The sequence below is a fragment of the Xiphias gladius genome, chromosome 17 (genome assembly GCF_016859285.1).
Source record: "Xiphias gladius isolate SHS-SW01 ecotype Sanya breed wild chromosome 17, ASM1685928v1, whole genome shotgun sequence".
Taxonomy (NCBI): domain Eukaryota; kingdom Metazoa; phylum Chordata; class Actinopteri; order Istiophoriformes; family Xiphiidae; genus Xiphias; species Xiphias gladius.
Genome location: NC_053416.1, coordinates 12597051 through 12618885, shown reverse-complemented (window position 1 = coordinate 12618885; position 21835 = coordinate 12597051). Strand labels below are relative to the sequence as shown.

Below are 21835 nucleotides of genomic sequence, written 5' to 3'. Positions count from 1 at the left end.
ACTGCATTATTTTTCGTAGTACTGCATCAAAAAGTGTGTTAAAGCAAGCAAGTGCTTTTTCCCATGAGCTAAGATTGGTTGGACTTTTGTCTGCATCAAAAATAGGACTGGAATTGGTGCTCTCATGTAATTTGATGATGTGCATTTCTTTAATGGGCTTTAGAAAGTATTTATACAGGGTTCATGTTTGAATGTTCTTTTTTTGATTCAAATGACTGGCTATGAATTGTAGCCAATATTTTGTGGTACATCAACTGAAAATATGTGCAATATAAAAGTATGATTTAAAGATCTCAAACAATGTGCTTCTGAGCAATACACTGAGTGTGCAAAAGCTCCACAAGGGCTTCTTACTGAGCAGATCCCAAGGGTGAAAATGTATAAATGTGTAGCAGGCTGTTGGTGGAATAGAGCCATAACGACTAGTCAACTGTTCCTGTATAAATAAAGGTTTAAAAATCGACATGTATGTGTTTAGATGTACTTTAGTGTCCTAGAGTTATTGTCATGAGACATAGTGCTGTTACCTGCTTATTCAAAATAAATAGCAATGGATAAAAGGTACATTTGCATGCCTAAATGACCTTAATAGAGCACTTGCAGTATGCTCCATTGTGGTACTTGTACAATGTTATCTCAGTGATTTCTGAAAACACTAGGAACTGACAAACTCAAAAGGAGAGTCCAGTTCTCTTGGTATACTGCAAGTTATCATCTAAAATCTCTGTTTTTGTAGCAAAACAGCAGAAGACAGAATATGAATGTGCTGTCTTTCTGAATATCTGGCAAAGTCAACATCCAGCTAAAATGAAGTTTCAACTGGAGGGCAATACCTCTGGAAAAAGAAGATTTTCTGCTTTTGGCTTATAGTTGTTGGTTTCAAAAAATGCCACCAAGAAGCCAAAATGCTTTTTGAGACCTCTATTTTACATATAGCACAAATATTGTTCTATACAATCGCAAGCCAGCACAGCTGTGTTAGGTTGTGCTTATACAATGTGATGATGTTTGTGTTTTATTTTTACAAGATCTAACAATGTGTGTTTTTGTTTAGGAGGACTGTATAGTAATTTATGGCTTATGGGGGGTGAGTTAGGCATGGCCTGGCCTAATGCAACCCATATCGATCTTTATCACCCCTACTTCCAGTGCACATGATATCCTAGACCTCCCTCGGCATGCTAAAAGCCCTTCCTCTTTCTTTCTCTATTGTTGCCTCTTGGTCAGTGGCAACAATAAAAGTATTGCCCCACCCCCTTCCCACTCCCCACCTCTCTGGGCTCAAAAGCCATATTACCTTGACATCCTGTGTGAGTTCTGTCAGTTCATCAATCAGCCTTTCTGTGGGCCTGAGGTCAGAGTAAATCTGCCAAGGCCAAAGTGAAGAGGCTGCGGCATTATATCACCTGACAAAGGTCTTAGTGCACAAAAACGGTTCTGTCAACATATTCAGGTACCAGGGGAGCCACTGCGCAACTATCTAATATTCTTTTAATGGTGTCTGCAGTTTCCATCTGCTGACCTGATGATGCAGAGGATTACAAAGTGCATTTTATGATTGACATCTTCTCTCTCTACAACCTGTTGACCACAGCATTTTCTAATAAATCAAAGATCATAAAGATGCTAGGAACATTTTTTTTTGTACTTTTTAGTCCATATTTTCTGAGCCTCATAAACTAGGATTTCTATTATTTTTGCTTATTAATTCAGTTTGTAGATTCTTGGTGACAGTGGGTGCAATTTCCATTACCGCAGTGGTCTCTGTCAGTAATCAAATGTCATCTTCTTTGTTACAGTAGCTCATTTGCATGTCCTGGGTCTTGTTTCACTCTGAAATAGCCATTATATAGGCCACTTGTATCCATACCCTTTGGTTTGCAAGTTATTGTTCCTCAAAATCCATGAGACCAAATATGTTTTACCACCAGTCTTCAGGGTTTTAAAAACAACTTTTAATGACTCTGTTTGGACAGAATGATTACTATACCCTAAACCTTTTGATTACAAAATTAAAAATTGCACATATAGTATTTTGTTGAGGCGGCCTTTGCATGAATTTGAACAAGATGTACAAGGAAAAGTCTCTCTAACCATTACGAACCAAACGCAACCACATATTTGTTCAGAGTAACCAAACTTTCTTGCTCAATTAAATCCCCCAAATCCATTCATTTAATCCTTGAATTACAGTGAGTATGGTAATTACTTGAGGTGTTATCTTTATCCCAACTGACATTTTAACATGTATCGTCTTTAAAATATTGAAGAGCTTCGAGGCGCTCAGTACCTAATCCCAACTTGTAGCACTGTCTGGGCATCAAGCCACAGCACAGAGAAAAGGGGTCAATATATTGTACTGAAGAATAATTAATCTCCTCATTCCACTCAATAGAGGTCCAAGAGCTTAACAAAGCTATCTATCCCATCTGATCTGATGATGAATGGCAGACCAGTAACTATACCCTGAATCTAATATTGAATTTAGGTGTTTAAACAGAAGTCTGATGACACTAAACAGTAGGTGAGTAAAGAAGCAAGGAGGTTTTTTTTGGTCTATTTTTAAATTTCTTCCCTCATTCAAAATGTACTTTGTACTGGTCAACCACACATTAAAGTAACTGGTTTCATTTAGTATGGCTATATACTGTGTTTTCCTTTTAATGCTTTGAGTAGAGAATGCCACTTATATGAATATGCCAGATGCTTTGTCTGTCTACCTGTCCATCTTTCTGCCCTACCTAGCCTTATTCTTCCTGCCCTGGCACTGAATCTATCATCCCACTGTAGCTCTCCCCTACCAATGCCTCCATTGCCCTATTACTATACAATGCAACGTAGGTCCACACAAACAAACTACGCCAATGTTCAGCAAGGTCCATTGATCAGGTCAACCTGAGTCTGGACCTGCTGCACTCTGCCAGGGGAGTCTGCAGCCCAGAGTGGGGAATTATTACACTTATTTTCATTCCGATTTATGTGCTGTTGTGCAGCACAAATTCTCCTATCAGCAAAGCATGACACTTCCTCTTTTTTTCAAGCAAAGGCTTATGTGGTTAGAAACAACTGTTGGTGGAAAACAAATCACATCTATGAATCATGTAGATGTCTGTCCCTTGAGCAGTAAAGAGGGAAAAAGTTACACTGAGTATCAACCTACAGTTTCTCAAAAATCAATATGTACTGGCCATTTTCTCCCAAAATTTAAGTCAATAATTTTTTTTCAATAAGTCTTAGTAGCCAGTTTCACTTTTTCCTCTGTATCTTGGTAGCAAAGTTGAAAAGTATTGCTTGATCGAGTAGATTACCACTTAAACGGTATCATGAGTAAATAAGATTTAACATTAAGTTACTTTTCACTGCCATTTGGAGCCACCATCATTCAATTTTTCCAACTTTAAACCAAATTTTAGATGTATTTTCAAGTGCATTGTTACACTACACTACTGACAACCAACAGAGAAAGGAGTGACAAGAAAACACAAGGCATCTGGAAGGGTAATAAGTAATGGATGCCATTGGGTGCAAAGGTTGGACACGTGATGATGCACATGGTTTTAGAAGGAGTTGGTGTGATTTATAAGACAGCAAGCAGCAGATAAGTGAGGAAACAGCTCAGCAGGGCAGCAACAACAGCATCAGCCTGGCAACAACAACAACAGGCCCCATTATTGACGTTTAAATAATAGATGGGGAAGGATAGGGGGAGATTGAGAAGGAGAGATTAACAAGTAGTAGAGGATGGAAGAGTCCCTCACTAAAGACAGAAGAAAAAGGAAGGAAAGAGGAGGCCGAGAGAAAGTCTTCACTAAAAACAGAGGGAAGGGAAAAAGAGAGATAAGGAAAGAACGAGTAAGAGAAAATGTGGGAGAAGTACAAAAAGCACAGAGGAAGCTTGGAACGCTTGGTAGAAAACAGGTCCCGTGTAGGCAGAAGGCAGGGTCAAAGAGTTCGGCAGCAGAACATTTGACAAGTCTTCCAGCAACGGGAGGATGTGAGTTTGTGTTCTGCTGGGATGAGTAGGACGTGATTTAAAGGGACAGTTCGCCCATAAACACAACACAATAAAACAATGAAAATGTAAGCAAGATGTTGAAAGCCTCTGAAAGACAGCAGCTGACTGCTTTCTCAAGAGGAGATCCCAAGAAGGCCTCCCCTTTAAAGTCCTGTGTTGTTTAGTGGAGATGTAAATAAATCAGGCCTCATAACTGCTCAGTGCCTCTGAAAAGAAGCCCTATTGGTCCCATAGAGCAGCTCCACTGGCCTAGATTTTGCTGTCTATCACCTGTTGCCAAATTTCCAACCACACAGTCAATATTTTAATAACTATCCACTGATGTCAGAAATTACAGCAAGAGAGTATGGCATGCTATTTGGTAAGAGCTGCAGTTTAGAACAGTAGTATCGAACAAAGGTGCCTAAATGGCCAAATATAGTGTTTACTTTCCATAGCAGTTCAGCCTAGAGGGTTCTTCTCAAAGTCTGTAGTAAACAAGGCTGGAGAAAAGACTGTAAAAGCTTGTTGGCAGCTGCAGATTCCCTGTGGAGAAGTAAAACTAAGTGACTGATATCAATCAAACAACAGCCTGCTCACTGCTCTTGTGTCTCTTAGATCTCCTATATTAAGTTGGCTTGTTCAGTTTTCAGACCATTGGCATTTAGGCTAATTAAACCTCAAATGTATTTGATGCAAAGCTGCAATGAACTGCAATGGTGCTGTACAGGCTGATGAATCATTCAAGATGTATCCACCATCACTGCAGTGAAGAGTATCACCAATCCCAGCCAGTGCAGACCAGCCAAAACTATCAAAAGAGACCAACTTCCTAAGAAAATAATTGGCTGTTATTCTGAGAAGGCAGTCAATGATAAAACTGTGAAAATATCTTTTGGAATAAAAATCACTGCTTCAGAGGCTTTCTCTTACTCTCAGATGTATTCTTTCTTTCTTTCTCTTTCTTTGTCTTTATTTCTTTCTTTCTCCTCCCTCAAACTTCAAATCATGCTCCAAGATTGCTCTTTATCTTTCTTCCTTTCCTCATCCCTCCTTCCTCAAGAACCCAGTGAATTTAAATCCCTGTGCAGACCACCCTCACTCTCTCTGTCTTCCACTTTGCATCTCTTCCCTCTAACCCGACTGCAGTGTTTTTAATTGCTACTGTACCTCCAGACAGAGCACACATTAACTTATGGGAGGAATAGGGAAACTTAATTAACCTTTCCAAAAGGTGGGCTCATTACAGATGGCGACCAATTAACTATGGACTTCAAACAGGACAGGCTGGATGAAACCTCAGTGGCTCTAGACTTGAGGATATATTAGCTAGTTGAGTCATAAAGCATAGTTGGGCCAGCAAAACATACAGATACACTAGTTCCAGTTGCGCCAGTACAAAAACAATGAAAGAAAAACAATCTTTGTGGGAACTGGAGCTTAAGCACTTAATTAATGTCTAAAATGTTAATGAGTAAATCTGTGATTAAACAAAAACCCAATCTAGGGATGGAAGCTTTAAGATTTGAAAACCTGTCGAGTGACAAAAAGATCACCTGCTCTGAATCCCCGTAACTGGACTCAAAATAACCTGCAAAAGCTGTGGTTAGGATGTTCAGTCATAAATAGAGCTTAAGCAAATATTATTTCCTTAATCGGCTAGTTGATTGACAGAAAAATCATTGGCAACTTCTTTAAAAACTGATTAATGGTTTAAGTTGTTTTTCAGCAAAAATATCAAGCAATCCCCAGTTCCAGCTTCTCAACATGTGAACTGTTTTCATTTGTACTATGTGATAGATGTGATAATAAGTTAATAATTTAGGAGGTCTGGACGGATAATTGGATAACACAAGCTACTGTATAAGACAAATTTGGGTTTAAGGAAACTGTATCAGGTATTTTTCTGACATTTTTTTTGGACAAACGATTTGATGGATCGTGAACAAAAATAATTGTAAGTTTCAACCGTACTGATAAGTTTAAAATATCCAGCTGAGTACATATCTCTGCTGCAATGCTTTAATGATTAAATTTAAGGCATCCTTATACAAGTTGTATGTTTATGCATGTATTCAAAAAAAATAATTTTTTTTGGATAAGATATCATTATCAGATTTTTTAAACTCTCAAATATCAATATCTGTATCAGCCTTAAAAAATCCAGTATAAGTCAGGTCCTAGTTATGAACATATAAAGTTACATTGTTAATAGTTGTGCCAATATCTTAAAAATTTCACTTGAGCAAAGTGAATGTGCTAAACTGCAGTTAAACTGTGTTTACATGGCAGCACTGATGAGCTATAATGTCTTAAAAAAAAAAAAAAAGCATTGAAAAAAAGACACTGCTGATCAATAATTTGGCTCACACAAGAGATGGGGACCAATAAAGAGGTATTTAAGATTAAGTTCTTTGACTGTGTGTGGTAAAGATATAATGTGTTATCTTAGACTGAATATCTTCTCACTTTATTCCCTTCATCTCCAGGGACCTAATTATTACTTATCCTACTGAAAGTATGTGCACATGCGTGCACACACACACACACACACACACACACACACACACACACGTGCGTGCGCGCGTAATGAAGACAAACATCTCTAAGGCTTTCAGCACCCAGACAGATGCTCCCAAAGAGACAGACACATTGGGATCTATCCGACAGTCATTCTGCTTGGACAACCAATGAGCCAGCAGAGCAGAGGGGTCCTGGCATGTTGCCACTAAGCTGATTGTTTTTAATCATCTCTCCCTTTAGTTTCAATATTTAAAAAAAAAAGAATAAACAACAAAACAAGAATCCATAAAAGACACAAATCACATGTCATGTACAGTTGTTGCTTTCCTTGCATCATCAAGAAGTTCACCTGAGGTTAGGCTAACTCTGGTGGATTATTCAGAGCAACTATAACTAGGACATCAAACTTAATTATACACATGGCTACATCACTACCAGTCCATTGCAGACTACTGGGAGCAAATAGTCAGATCAGATAGATTACAAGTATACACTGACAGATATAAATAGATAAAAAATACAAAAAAATACAAAAAAAATACAAAAATGGACATCACTGGTCGCCCTGGTTACGACAGCATATTACTGCAAGGACCAGGGTCTTCATGCCTTGTAACTTCATCTGAAGATTATTTACTAAAATGACCAAATTATACTAATTATGTGACTAGGTTTTATCAATTTCATAAACTAATATTACTATATGTAGACTTACACTTTATAAATAGTGCAACCTTATTCGTAATTTTTATCCCATCATTCTTGATCTTTGCTCAACTCTAAATCCTATACTGTCAACAAAAGTACAAGAGATTTTTAAAATATCATCTACAGCCACAGGAGCATAGCATTATGGCTTCTAAATATCATTTTTGGAAACCATCAAATTGGTTTGTCCTTGGGAGAGTAAGGAGCATTCTTTTTGCAGCTGTTAGGAATAATAGAACATTGGTGCAAAGCCAGAAAAAAAAATCTCCTACGTCTTCATTACATCAAAGTTCTGACCGCACTGAGTAAAAATATGTAAACTGCCATCAGGTTTACCCTATCAGATGACTAAACACTGTATAAACAGGAGGAAGCATAGAATAAAACATTCTTTTTCATACACTTCTACATACAGACAGTTAAAAGTAGGTCCTTTCTTGTTTTTTTTTGTCAATCAACATATACTATGTAGGTGATGTAATGAGTTTTTAAAATTATCCCCTCTTATGGTTAAGGGACTGGAAAAGGCTTGACATGGTACCAGCAGCTGTGAATATTAGTATTTTTGAGTATACAACAGTTAAAATTCCTTTTAAAGGAGGAAACAAAGCATGCATGCGTTTCTAAACAGACATTAAATAGATGTCATATGCATATAAATCATCTTCTCTCACCCCTACCCTCTCTCTCTCTCTCTCTCTCTCTCTCTCTCTCAGTAACACACATACACAGAGACAGTAGCATCCTAAGCCAGAAGCACTGGCTTGAAAAGAGATTACGACATCGCTTACTTTGGAGGACCACGGCTGCAAGCAGTTGGCATAGCAACGGACCAGGAAAGCCATTTCCACAGTAGGGAGGGTGCTAGCGAGGGGAAGTTTCCCCTTGTTCACCAAGAGATGAAGGAAAAAAAAAAAAAAAAAAGAAATAAGTACGAGAGGAGTGCAAAGACTAACACTGATGTCAGAAGAGAATTGTCCAGAAGGGAATTTTTAAAAATCCTCAGAGTTGATTTGGCAGGAAAAGGCAGAAGATTGGCTGGATGACTGTCAGATGTCACTACAAAAGGAGACTTAAAGTCAAAGCAGATCCATTCATATGTCAAGCTCTCTCTCTGGAGTACTGGGATGCTGAAGAATATTCAAAACTAATTCCAGGGGAGCAGGAGATTGCATGGTAAAAAAGGTAAAGCCATCCAACTTAACATCCAAGTTTAGCAGATTTTTCTGTTTCAAGTTAAATGCAGTAACTCATTAAGTCTGTTTTGTCTTCTTCTAGATTCACCTTCCTTCTTTAAATAAGTAGAGGTTCCCTTCCTCAAGAAATAAGCCAGTGCTGGATAAAAAGCGGAGCTTGTCAATGCATCTGCAGCCCCCTGGGAAGAAGGCTCTTGCCTTTGCTTAAAGTCATCCAAACAGTCCCCTCTCACCTCCCAAAAGCCTGTATCATTTGCCTGCAGCTCTGCTCTCCTCCTCACTCACTGTCTACGTCTGTCAAACTCCCTCCTCTGTCTCTTTGCAACTCTTTATCTCTCTACAGAGCTCCAGTGGTGCATGCGATCCATGACAGGGGGCAGTGATCCCGTTCCTGTACCCCAGCTTCAGGCTCTCGTCCCTGGTTAACGCTCACACCTCACACCGGCATTCCTCCTCCCCTTCCCACCCGCGGAGAGAAGCTACCGTGGATAGGATGCTGCGCCGTGGAGAGCCAGCCGCTAATGGGAAACAGAGGAAAGAGTGAGAGCGAGGGAGGAGGGAGAAGGGAGGAGAATCCAGCTGAAAAAGAATGACATCACCTGTGCAGCGACAGAGAGAGAGAGAGGAAAACAGAGAGAGCGAGAGAGAGAGAGAGGATGGGAGGTGGTGTGGATGAAGCAAGAGGAAGCAGGAGGAAACTGCATTAGATGGATTGGCTGCTGAGCAGATGTGGATGGGAGAGAAAGAGATGGACAGAAAGAGTGAGTGGGAAAGACCGAGATAGAGAGAAAAGAGAGGGAGCATCTCTATTGATCTGCTAGTAACATAAAGCTGAGTGATTTGAGGCAACCCCCTCCCCTTTGTGAGTGTGCCGCATAAATTACAAAAAAGAAAAAGGGAGGGGGGGGCATAAATCACGAAGCCCCTATCAGATACAAGGACAGACGCTGGTGGTTTTTTGGCAAATGTGAACACACGACACAAGGCACGAGCCGATAATGGGTTTTCCCCCTTCAAAAAGTCCCCATCTAGAGGATTTGTGACACAGTAGACAGGATTTGACGTATAAGAAAGGAACATCACAATCACAGATAAATCACTTCAAGATGCAGTACACTGCCGAGCAAAATATTGAGGTAATAAAGCCATTAGGCTGAGCAGTCTGTAGCCGTACACTATTAGGAGAAGACCTGGCAACTACAAATAATTACTGAGTGTGGTTGATCATCAAATGCAGGATATCACCCAAGCAAGTTAGACGGATAGAAAAGTATCCCCATTTCAATATGCAATCCCGGACCTGGTCCCAGTAAGCACTGACTGAGTGATTTGAAAGTCAAAAGACATCTTAGTGAAAACCAAGATAAATATGGTTGAAAAGTGAGTTTTTAAAAGTCTCAAAGCATTTCATTTCAATATGAAGCAGGTACTGGCTACACATTGAAATGCAGTTGAAACAACGGTTATATTTAACCTTAACAACTAAAAGTTCTTACAGAATCACCAAATTGATGCCTGACGGGATTCACAATCCCTTTAAAGAGAGCAAATCAAGCAGAAACTCAGCAGGAACAAATAGTAAAAAGGTGACTTGAAACAATGATTTCTATTCTCCTTTGCCGGTCTGTTTTACCTCATTAACTCTTAGTGGAAACCTTGAGGCTACAAATACTAATTTTCTCAGGAAAAATGCATTTATTTCAAAAATTAAAGCAAAATTGGTCTATTGTCTCTGAAAGAAGAGACAATAGAAGCTGTCTGGTTATTTGAACGGCTCTTTCTCCCCCAGCAGAGGGGAGATGCCAGCTCCTATTACAAGACACTTCAGAGAGGGGAGGATCTTTCTCACCTTCTCCATTTCTCTCTATCTGACTTCCCTCCCTCTCATTCCTAGACCCTCACCGTCTGTGTGAATTCGCCACCTCTGACTGTTCTCCTTCTTCCCTCTGTCTCTCTCTAACTTAAACTCTCCAATGTTTGCAATCTCTGTCTCTCCTTCATCATGTTTGCCTTAAATTAGCTGATACTTTTTTTCCTGCCTCAATTTCTATCCATCTACAGCAGCCACCTCCTTCTCTCCCCTCTGCTCCTATTTTTAAACTCCTTCTGCTTGCTGCTATGAACCAGGATCTCTACCCTCAATTCTCTCTCCTCTGTGTGTATGTGAAAGGATAAGCACCTCCCGACTAGGAATGACATCATCTTTTTACTCTGCAGCCAATCAGATGCAAGCACATGGAGCCCTGCCTTCAGAGGAGTGTTATGTACACAAGAGAGCATAGATAGATAGATATATTAGATAGATAGATATATTAGATATATAGATATATTAGATATATTAGATAGATAGATATATTAGATATATTAGATAGATAGATAGATAGATAGATAGATAGATAGATAGATAGATAGATAGATAGATAGATCACTTTCATCATCTTCACAAGTCTGCAGGAACACAGCAAAGCTTTACAGCAGTCCACTTTTTTAACAATCAGATGGTATTTTCATTAGATATTTAGGGTGTGCAAATAGAAACAATTATTAATTAATAAGCATTAATTAATTACAAACTAAAACTTTCCTCATGTATGTGAATATTTAGCTATTTTGTGCGGGGCAAAACTGGCAACTCTATCATACAGAAAAAGGCAAAGATTTGTTCAAAAAGTTGCTAGATTTGTCGCTAAGTGCTTCAGTGATGAAAAGTAGCTAAAACGGGGTATAAATTTGGTAAAGCTAGTGACAAAGGTGCTAAGTTTTCAACGCCGCCCTGAGGAGGCTATAGAAACTGCTTGCACCAACTCATTTAGAAAGAGCAATGGCCAATGTTGAAAGTCCAACATTAGATTGGCTGAACAATGGTTTAATGTCAGCACTTAGTCACACGGTATTCGGCTGATCAGTGGTGTAACTGTATCACTCAGTCAGTCAGTCACAGGTATTTGCGTTTATACGGCTGGCCCCGATGTTGCGGTCCAGCCAAAAAACAAACCCCCTTCAAACTCCAAAATACAAAAGAAAAAGGAGAAAGACTTAATGTACTCAGAGATGTAAGCATGAAAAAATGGTAGGTGACTTTAACCCTGCAGTTAAACTGTGATACGCTAGTTAGACACTAGAAAAACATTTGATTTGGTAGTTAAATATTAATATTTAACAGCTAAAGTAGGCAAAGATGTGTGTTAGTAGCAATGAATGTAAAAACTCTAAACATAATGTTTTTTACAGTATAACATGTTTTGATGTGTTTTCTATAAAAACTACCATCTCTGCATACATACATACATCTGCGCTCGCTTGCTCTTCTCTTTCATATCATCACAGAACAAAGCATTAAACACAATGATTAAAGGTGCGGCCAAATTCAACAAAATTAAAGCATCTCATGACACCTGCCTGATCAAAGACGTAGCTATCTGGTGGGTCTGTGAAAGAAAACAACTGAGAGAGAATAAATTACCTCGGACGAAGAGCCAGACAGAGACAAAAACAGACAAAAAGTAAAAAAAGACAAATAGAGAAAGACGAAAAGAAAGGATGAAGCCAATGTGACACTAATAAATGCCAGATAAAGAGAGTATCGCCACACATCTCTGTTTTGCAGCTGTGTAGAATCATTTATTTAAGTTAATTTTCATTTGAGAGGGGATTTAGGGGAAGTAAAGTCAAAACTTTCATGACAAATACAAGTTTTACACTTATTATGAGGAGAGTTGTGCATAGTATTTTGTAGAAGCTAAACCATAAAGTGGTTTCATAAGATTACAGACAAGATTAGTCAACAGTCTCGTCTTATGTGACTGACCTAATTGTCATTTCAAACCGAAAAAGCAAAGACACGTTTTTTTTGCATTAAGCCTCTCAGAGCACCGTTTACTGAAACCCAGTACATGATGGTGCAGGATACCCGTCAGACAGGAAACCCTTCCTGGAACAGTATGTCTGCGACTCTACATGTTTGTGTGCGTTTTTCAGGTAAAGTCAGGTGAGTGTTTTATGGACAAGACTGGGAGAAAAGAGGTGACAGCCACAAATAACTTCACAGAAAGTCAGAAAATCAAAGAGCAGGAATTAGGGAATCAAAGATGAAGGGGATGTCCCTCTGAATGAGAGGGACATCAAGAGCGAAAAATGGAGAGAACAAAAAATATAAAATGTGTGTGTGGAACCTGCATTTTTAACCTGAAAACATAAGAAAAATTTAAACGCTTTTTGGAAAATATGACAAATTCAGGCAAGTGTCAAAAGGCATGAAATGTGACCTGTCGAATGGCAAACAGTCAGCTAGACAGACTCATCAGGCAGTTTGCACTGACTACACATATAGATAGCATCCTATGTGTGTGCGTGTGTGTTGTGTGTGTTGCCAACTGAGGCGTGGCATAGCTCAGGGATTTCTGAGGGGGGTCTTACTGGGACAACTGCCCCCCTGGGACACCACATACACTCATTTGTACACCCTTACATGCTTGCACAAAGTAGCCAACTGCATTCTGTACACAATGTGTGTGTGCGTGTGTGTGTGTGTGTGTGTGTGTGTGTGGGGCTACTGCTCACAGCTAATCAGTCCTGCCAGGCTAATTAAAATGAGTCAGCTGACTTAAGCCCCTGTAGGCCTGTACCGCACAAATGTGCATGCACACACACAAAAACACACAGAGAAGCGCTGAGTTGTTAAAGCCCTATATTTCTCTGCTGGGTGGCTGTAGAGTTATCTCTACAGACAGTCCAGAGCCTGACAGCATCTCTTTAACAACACAGCTAATGAGGGGAGATATAAACCAGCGCTTGTTTGGTGCACACATATTTTTACAACATCAGGTGAAAGTTTGGCAGCATCCTTACAGATACAGGCTGAGATGGAAAGCTGCTCATTTCAATCTCCAGTTTGTGTTGTGTGAATAAAGCAATCGACTAAGGAGAAAACTAACAATTATTTTCATTATTGATTAATCTGCTGTAATTTCTCAATTAATCAGTTAGTCTATAAAATGCCAGAAAATTGTCGAAAATGTCCACCACAGTTTTCAACGACAAAGATGATATATTCAAACGCCTTTCTTTGTCCGACCAACGGGCCAAAACCCAGAGATGTTACAATCAGAGAAGACGACAAGAACCCGCAAAAATTCTCATTTGAGAAGTTGGTACCAGGGAAATTTTTCTGCAATTTTTTGCAGATTATCTGTCGATTGACTATTTATCGACTAATTGCTCCAGTCCTACACTGACATAGTGCGTTGTTTTGAAAGTCAAAGAAAAAGTATTGAACCTCATCCATCTTTGTGTAGAAGCAGTAGTATTTCTTTACAATATACACAAAAATAAATGATATCTGAATTAATGAAGTACTGTGCTGCCATAGAGTATGTCAGAGCACCTTCATAGTAGGTTACATTGAACTGCTTTTTGAGCATCTTTATCATTTTGTAGAATACACAATAATGTGTGTTTGGAGTTAAAAAGATCATTATTAAAAGTCTAAGTCTTATCAAAAATGTTTGAAAATTACATGACTCTTTGCCTTCTGTAAGTATTATAATGTCATCTCAAATCAGGAGGTAGATGGTTAAGTCCCATTTAGCAAATGTGGAGGTATCACTGTTCAAAGCCAAATATAATCTGATGGTTTCCTGTGTACGTTAGACGAGCACACTAAGAGCAGTCAGTCCTGCATGAAACATTCGTGCATGCAGCCCACGCAAAGAGATAACTACGTGAATGCGATGACTGTAGTCATTTGATCATGTGTGCTTGTGTTTGTACACAGTGTGTGTTTGTGTGTCTGTCTGAAGGACAAGACAGGAATTCCTGCCATTTAAACTAGCCCTTCCCTTTCCGACCGGTCTCCACAGAGAGAGACAGAGAGATATATTCAAGCCCTGAAGAGCTAGAGATGCAAAAACATGAAACAGGCAGTGAAAAGGGGTGAAAAATCACACAAAATAACTAACTAACTCCTGTCCGGTTGGTGACAATTTTCTTTGTTTTGAGCTTCAACTGTAGCAGTAACTGAGTGTAATTTTGAAACCGCCATAATAAAACAGTGAGACGTGATGTTCAATTTCTGCACACTTCTTAAAAACACATGATAATTGGTGTCTGACATGACGCACTCCATAGGCAAACAAACTGATGACAACTCACTGCCTTCTGCTCCAGCTCTAGGGAATACGGTGATCACATTAGATGGAGATGAGTAGGTCGTCATAAAGAGTAAGAATAACACAGACTGGACAGAGTCATATCGAAAACGAATAAGAGGGGACAGTGAGTCAGAGGCGTGCATGCAGGAGAAGACAAAAGGTGAGTGAGAGGAGGAGCAGACTAATGGATGAAAAATTTAAACGGGGGGGGGGTTGTTGGCTGACAGACAGATTTCGTGAGGTGAAGGAGATGGAAGGGAAGAGTAAAGGCTTTGTCTTCTTCAGGATATAACTTATGTTTTCTTTTGATGCACAACACCCATTTATTTCTACTGTTAGGATATTCTGCTTCTGATCTCTCGGTTTTAAACTTGTAGATGAGATGAAAAGTAACTAACTTTAGCTCGAACTGGCTGTTCATGAACTAAGGAGAAAGTTAGGAAATTATGAAACAGGATTTGATTGGATTTTCAAACCTCTGGTTCATGGATTGTCTTAAGTGTATACAAACAATTTCTAATCCCAATTTAAGAGAAACAAGAGAAACACGAGCAAGAAATATAGACCAAAGTCTGAAGTGAATTAATATGAATGTAGAAAATAATAAATCTATATTACGTGTCCATATGTTTGTACATGTAGAAAAACATTAAATATTAGGCAGAGGCCCAAAAAAAGGGAAGATGAAGATTGGACAGAGGCAAAGAGCAGGGAGGGGAGATAACAGGATGATAAGGGACAGAGGTAAGAGGAGAAGAGAGGGAGGAGTAAGGGAAAGCAGGGGAGGAGATAAGAAGCAGAGAGGAATATAGAGAGGGAGTTCCAAAAGGTTGGCAACTTCGTGCTGCTGATGTAATCCCTAAAATTAGCAGCAACAACTCTACACACACTCATGTACGTGCACACTGCAGTAGGATGTTTGCAGGTTTCACGAGCCAATCTTAACAATGAAACTTAGGACCAAATCTGTAATGTGACATGAAGAAACAAAGGTTGCAAACAACTTCTCATATTGCCAGTGTTCCTTAGACTGGTCATGCAAGAGATGAGATAACAAAAACCGTACTGTGTTTGGAAGCACACAGAAATAAATGTTTTACACACCTCACTACAGACTTTTCTTCTATGTTATCAAAGAATTGACATGCAGCTCAAAGAAACCTGTCACTGTATGTTTAAAAATACCACCTTTCATGACTATTTCCAGACCCGTGAAGGCGTTTGAATATGTGCGTTCTGCATGGACGGTGCATGCAGCAGGATTCCAGCAGCAGGAGTCCAGCAGCACCGGGCGACTGGGCTCTGTGGTTTTGTTGGCTTTTTGAATGCATCGGCCCAAGACTGCATTGAGTATTTTGAGCCTGAGTCACGATTTAAGGAAGTAAACAAGTAATTGATTGGCACATGATCACTGCAGTAGACCCCGCCAGCTGTTTGGATGCAAAATATTTTGATACTTTTTGCTTTGTTTTTTTGCTTGTTGCCAGTTATCTCATCTTGTGTGTCCCCAGTAGCAGTAGACACAGGTAGCAGATGTGGGACTTAACAGAGCTAAAATCATAGAAACCTTTTATCAGTTTGTCTTGAAACACATCAGTCCACCTCCCTGACAGTCCCATCAAGTTAAAATAATGCCCAGTGCTTCTTGCAAGTACTATTAACCCTAGCTGGATCCAGTCCTTCTCTACCTCATCCTCCGACCTCCATCTCACTCTCCCGTCTTAACCCTTCTTGACCCTGCCCTTCCCTCACCCCATCGTTCCTGTCGCCCATTAAAACCCCACCTGAAACTTCCCACAACCTTCCCCCTTCGGCCCAGTCCCTCCATCCCCACAACTCACCACCCCTCCTCTTGATGCACGCCCTCTCATTTTTTCGGTCACCTGTCAACCTCTGTTATCTTCCAGTCTTCATTTCACCTTCTCTTTTCCTCTTTCAACTCCTGTTCTCCATTCCAGCCAACTCTTTGTTGTCCCTTAGAGCTCCTCACCTCTATATATCCATCTTTTCCTAATCCATGAATCTTTATCATTCCTTCCCCACCGCTTTCATTTTGTGTCTTACTTTGTGTCTGTCTTTCTTCACCACATTCAAAGATATAATTATCAACTTTTCTTCCTAACTCCCATTCTCTCCTTCTCTCTCATCTTTGCATCCTCTTCTCACCCACATCTTCTTTCATTCTATTCTCTTTACCCTCCTCCTTCCTTTCCTCTTTGACTTTTTAAAGGTTATTCTCATGGCATCTCTGCTTCATTAGCGTTGGATAATGAAAGGGAAAACAGGAAAAGGGGAAAGGACGTATGACAAAGGTAAAAAATCTAGATCAAAATACAGTGGAATTGCCAAGTCATGGTTTTCTTTCTTTGGTTGCGGAGTCACATGAATGCCGATAGTTTTTTCCCCACCATAGTTCTTTAAGATTGGTTTTAAATGCTTTAATGTTTTACTAGTTTTAACTAGTGATTATTTTAACCATTATCGTGCAACTCTATTTACCGTTTCTAAGTAAAAACATACACATTTTTGTTCCTTATTCTTTTCCTTTGCATGTCTTCCTGGCTCCCCATCTCTCCCTGGGGTCCTGCTTGGTCTAGCAGTGGCAGAGCTGGCTAGAGGCCCTTGGGGCTTTGCTGGCCCCACCTGCATTCTGATAGAATGAGAACAGATGAGCTCAGGAATGGACTGGATGCATTAAAGCACCAAGGGGCTTTAAAATATAAACAACCCAGAATGTTTCAGCTCTGCAGAAGTGCAGGGAAGTTGAAGAGCAGGACAGACATACATTAAACCTCCATACTAAATATATCCACATTTAAAAACAAAGTTGTACTTAAAAAAAAGCGCTAATAAACCAGACACACCCAAGCACTGGGAAAAAGTCATAAGGACAGCACATCTGTGTTTTACTGACGCAAAGATTTTAAAAACAAATGCACTCACTCTCTAACTCAAACTCTCACACACTCACGCACACGCACGCACGCACACACACACACGCACGCACACACAAGCACACACAAGCACACACACACACACACACACACACACACACACACACACACACACACACACAGAAACAGACACACACTAATGACACTGAAAATGAAGCCATGAATAGTACGGGAATGTTAACAACTTCATCATTTCATGATGCCAAGCAAAACTCTATAAAACTGACCACTGAGCTCATTCCAACACAATCAGCGCAGGAAATTGACTTTCTTCAACAAACCACCATAGATGTCCCAGACATGTCTGCTGTTAAACCAGCCTGTTTAATTTAAACGAGACTCAGAAGAGGCAGTTTTGCTTGCAAAAGTGGCTTAGCAAGGCTGAGTGACCTAACAGCAACAAAGCAAGTGCATCTTCCCATTGCCCCATCCCGGTGACCTTCAAAAGCTGAGGGGAAGGATGAAAGATGATGCAGTCATTTTTCATTACTCTTCACACCACCTGACTACTATGACAAAGCATTTGTATGACTCACACCTATGACTTGCTCACTGCATGATGAATGTGACTTAACCTGATTGTGAGCAGTGACGTTAAGGTAACTTGAGTAATGGCAAAGGATGACGAGCACAAGATCATCAGATTTCACAAAAATGATACTAACACAGACAGCGTCATCGAGATCATTGCAGTCATTGCTGATGGTATTATATCAATTATGAGTATCCATTCTGTTCTGAAGTACTGTAGGGTAAATGTGTTAAAGCTCATCATAATACAGTATTACTTCTTCACATACTGTACAAGCTTTTGACTCCAGTTAAAATAATGGAAAATCCACATAAAATTTTAATTAAAAGTTTTCAAGCGCTCGATTATTGAGATTAAAAGTATATTTTTGACAAAACAGTTTCACCTCCAGGGCCATTTAGTAGCTGTTTTGGAGGTTTCATACAATCCTCCTCAGCAGATGGACGATGTCTCCTCTAAGCACAGGTCACATCCCTCAAAAGTAAGGTACTAGTGATCATTTGGCGTAGGAACTTGCATGCTGATAGAGGGGCTTCAGCTGTTTTCTCGGATAGTGATGCTGCTACTCGATTTATTTAACAAAAATGTGTGATGCCAGGTTTCAAAATTTGTACAAAGCTAGAACTGTGGCCACTGTTTTGCAGTGTTATCTATCTTTATGTGCATGTGCATCTCGTGTGTGACATACAGTATATATACGTATATATACGTATATATATTGTATATACATATGTGCTGTATGTTTAAATTAACATAACTTACTTAACTATATTTTTGTATATAACAGAACTAAATAAAGACACATATTTTAACATATAACATGTGGGGCACCAGCTCATTTCCATTTATGAACAAGTTAAGTGGGATGATCTGATTTGTTGCTTCCTGTGTGCAGAAATTTTTACTCAGTGACTAAACATATCATCTAAAACCCAATGGTGGCAAGCAGGAATTGACTACAGATAAGAGAGTGGCCTTTTAGGAATATTGTCTTGTGCAGCTTTCACCAACCTCCCCTCTACATAAAGGAATTTCATTTGATGTTCATTGGTGGCTGATGCTTTTCATTATTAATGCAGCTTTGCACACCTAACTCACGTGTGTCCCAGGTAAACCAGATTGAGGAACCTCATGCTGAAGTGTTCGGAGGAACAAGAAGAAGCCAACGTCATACGTGTTGCATTTTGACACAGGAAGCGAGCCAACCACAGACGTTGCAAGAGACATGGTGTTTCCGCTGCGTACCGATACCGGGTTGCAACAAAACAGCAGAGAGGATACGGCTTCATGCTCTGCACTAATCCATGGCCGTGTTCTAGACAGATCTACCTACTTTTAACACAGACGGCTTCACAAAACAACAACTGAACCCTGAAAAAAATAAAAAACAAATCACTATTTTGAAGCGAGTCCAAAGTGTCTAAACTTCTATTTCTATATTTACATGGCATGTAGTGTGTTTCTGGTTAGTTTCTGAAATAATCATCTATTAAACTTTAACTTTAGCACAACTTGGACCACTAAGAAAGCATAGCATCACTCTTTGCTGATTTGATTCTAGTGTTCTGCAGACCTGACTATCCTGTGCAGATGGCTGAGCCCGTGTCATGTTAAATTAATGATCTTGGGGTGCCACAGAGTAGCCTGGCTGTAAAAGCCCTTCGAGCAGGTTTCCCCTGCAAGGCAAATGAGGTGATGGCTTCATCTATCTCTCTTTCCAGTGAAAGAAAGACAGTAACCCAGTCAGGCATCTGATGTCTTAATGAAGTGACTTTCTCTGCATGCATGGGTGCGTTGTGCTGTTCTGTGTCTGTTTCTGTGAAACGTGTGTACGTGTGTGTATGTGTGTGTGTGGTATGAGTCTGAGTTATTAGTGAATCCCAGTGGTCTGTTATGGTAGTGAGAGAAGGCACAGGAACGTCTGTAAATCGACCTGCTAGATGAGGATTCAGGTTTCTTGATCAATAAGAATCAATCACAAGCAGAGTCATTGCAGAATATAAAGGATGTAAAATAAAATAATAAAATAAAGTTTGATCTAATCAGCAGTTTATCTTTCCCTGCTTCAGAACATTACGAAATCTACATCCAATAGGCGTACTCATTGCTGTGATTTGTATGTCTAAGCTATATTGCCCTTTCATGTCTGTTCAAGACACAAGAGATGCTATATTTTCTTCCTCTTTCTGCACCATTTTTTTTCGTGCTTCTCAATTCATAGCTTCAGAAACTTCATTCACCTGAAGTAAGCCATTATATGGGGGGGGGGGGGGGGCACCAAACACCAGTGCAGAGCAGTGATAATGGATTACTGATGTTATTATGGTTCAATAAGGCCTTTAAACAACATCCTCTGATCCACAGCCAGAAAAACAGCTCTCTTTGAACGTGTGTGTGTGTGTGTGCGCGCACACGTGTTTGTGTATATGTGCGTGTATAATATACATTTATAGCCTGTGTAAAATCCACTCTACCATTATATCATCAGAAATGGGCAACCCCCAAAGATACAAAACAATGGGGCGAAAAAAACAGTTGAGATCTTTATGACTTTTTAAGGGCATTTTGCTGCTGTAACCAGGTATTTGACCCTGTTGGATTACTAATTACAGAGAGAAGGAATGTCTTTAATTGATGAAATGATCAGTCTATCAATAAATTAATTACTTCTTAAAGCAATGAAAAGAACATACTTTCATCCCCACAGCAGCAGACACAATACTTGAAATTGAAAACTCAGAGAAAATAATTTCTATTGCACAGTTTTGTACTATGGCAATGTAGCATGTCACTGCACCTTGTACTGGTATCATGATGTATGTGAAAAACAATTATTGATTTGATTTTTATTTTGGCTTAACTACCACCAGATTGAGACATAAGCCAGATTTTTTTTTTTATGTTTCTCTGCTAACACAGAAAATGTGGGTGGAACTGAGTGTTGGTACTGTATGTCAGCTACACCAGAGCCCATCCCATGGTCAGAGAGATACAGTAGCTCAGAAGTCATCAAATCACAAAACAAAGTATGTTTTCACTTTCTCTTCAAGGTAGATGAGCAAATAATGATCTGATCTAAATCAAAAGGAGAACCTGAAAATGATGCTGTCAAGAGTTGTCTCAAACACGTCTCGCTCCTGTCAGGTTTAAAAGTTAAACTACACCATTTATCCTCCATTTGTTAACCAATCAGTTGTTGTTCCCAGCATGCACCTGTTTATTCCACAGTTAGCCCCCTTCCTATCTGCCACCCACATTGTCAGCAGACTGCAGTGTGTGCTTGTGTGTGGCAGCCTCAAAATGCCCCGCTTTTCCCAACACTGCCTGTTTCTAAACGACAGGTGCCTTAACCAGGAGTGACTCACATACACATTCACGCAAAAGTAGGCAAGACGCATCGACAGAAAAAAACCAATAGATTTGGAAATACTGCAAAACAAAAGGACGGGGTGGAGACAGACATAAATGTAAAGAAAGTTTTTTTTCTATTTCCTCCTACCTGGGTGTTGACATAATCCTGAAGATGAGACACCGTCAGAAACATGAAAAGGGAAGAGAAAGCAACAAGACAAAGTCATTATGGGACAGTGAAAATTCTGTATGTCTGTGTGTGGTGAGAATAAAATGATAACATGATAGCATATCATAACTTTCTAATCTATATTCTCATTTAATAAAAGAAAAGTGAGTGTGACAAGGGCCTCATTCGGTCACTTAACAATGACCAGAGTATAATACACATCACAGCACTACGATCTCTCATAATTAGGGATGTTTTC

General features: G+C 39.6%; 1 protein-coding gene across 5 annotated transcripts in view; it reads right to left on the bottom strand.

Moving 5' to 3' along the window:
* rapgef6 (Rap guanine nucleotide exchange factor (GEF) 6) overlaps positions 1-21835 on the bottom strand; it is a 153443-nt gene that overhangs the window by 68899 nt on the left and 62709 nt on the right. For all 5 annotated transcript variants that reach the window (XM_040149779.1, XM_040149781.1, XM_040149780.1 and 2 more), the window contains one exon: positions 21556-21573. In XM_040149779.1, coding sequence (XP_040005713.1) covers positions 21556-21573 — 18 coding nt within the window. The remainder of the gene's footprint in view (positions 1-21555; positions 21574-21835) is intronic.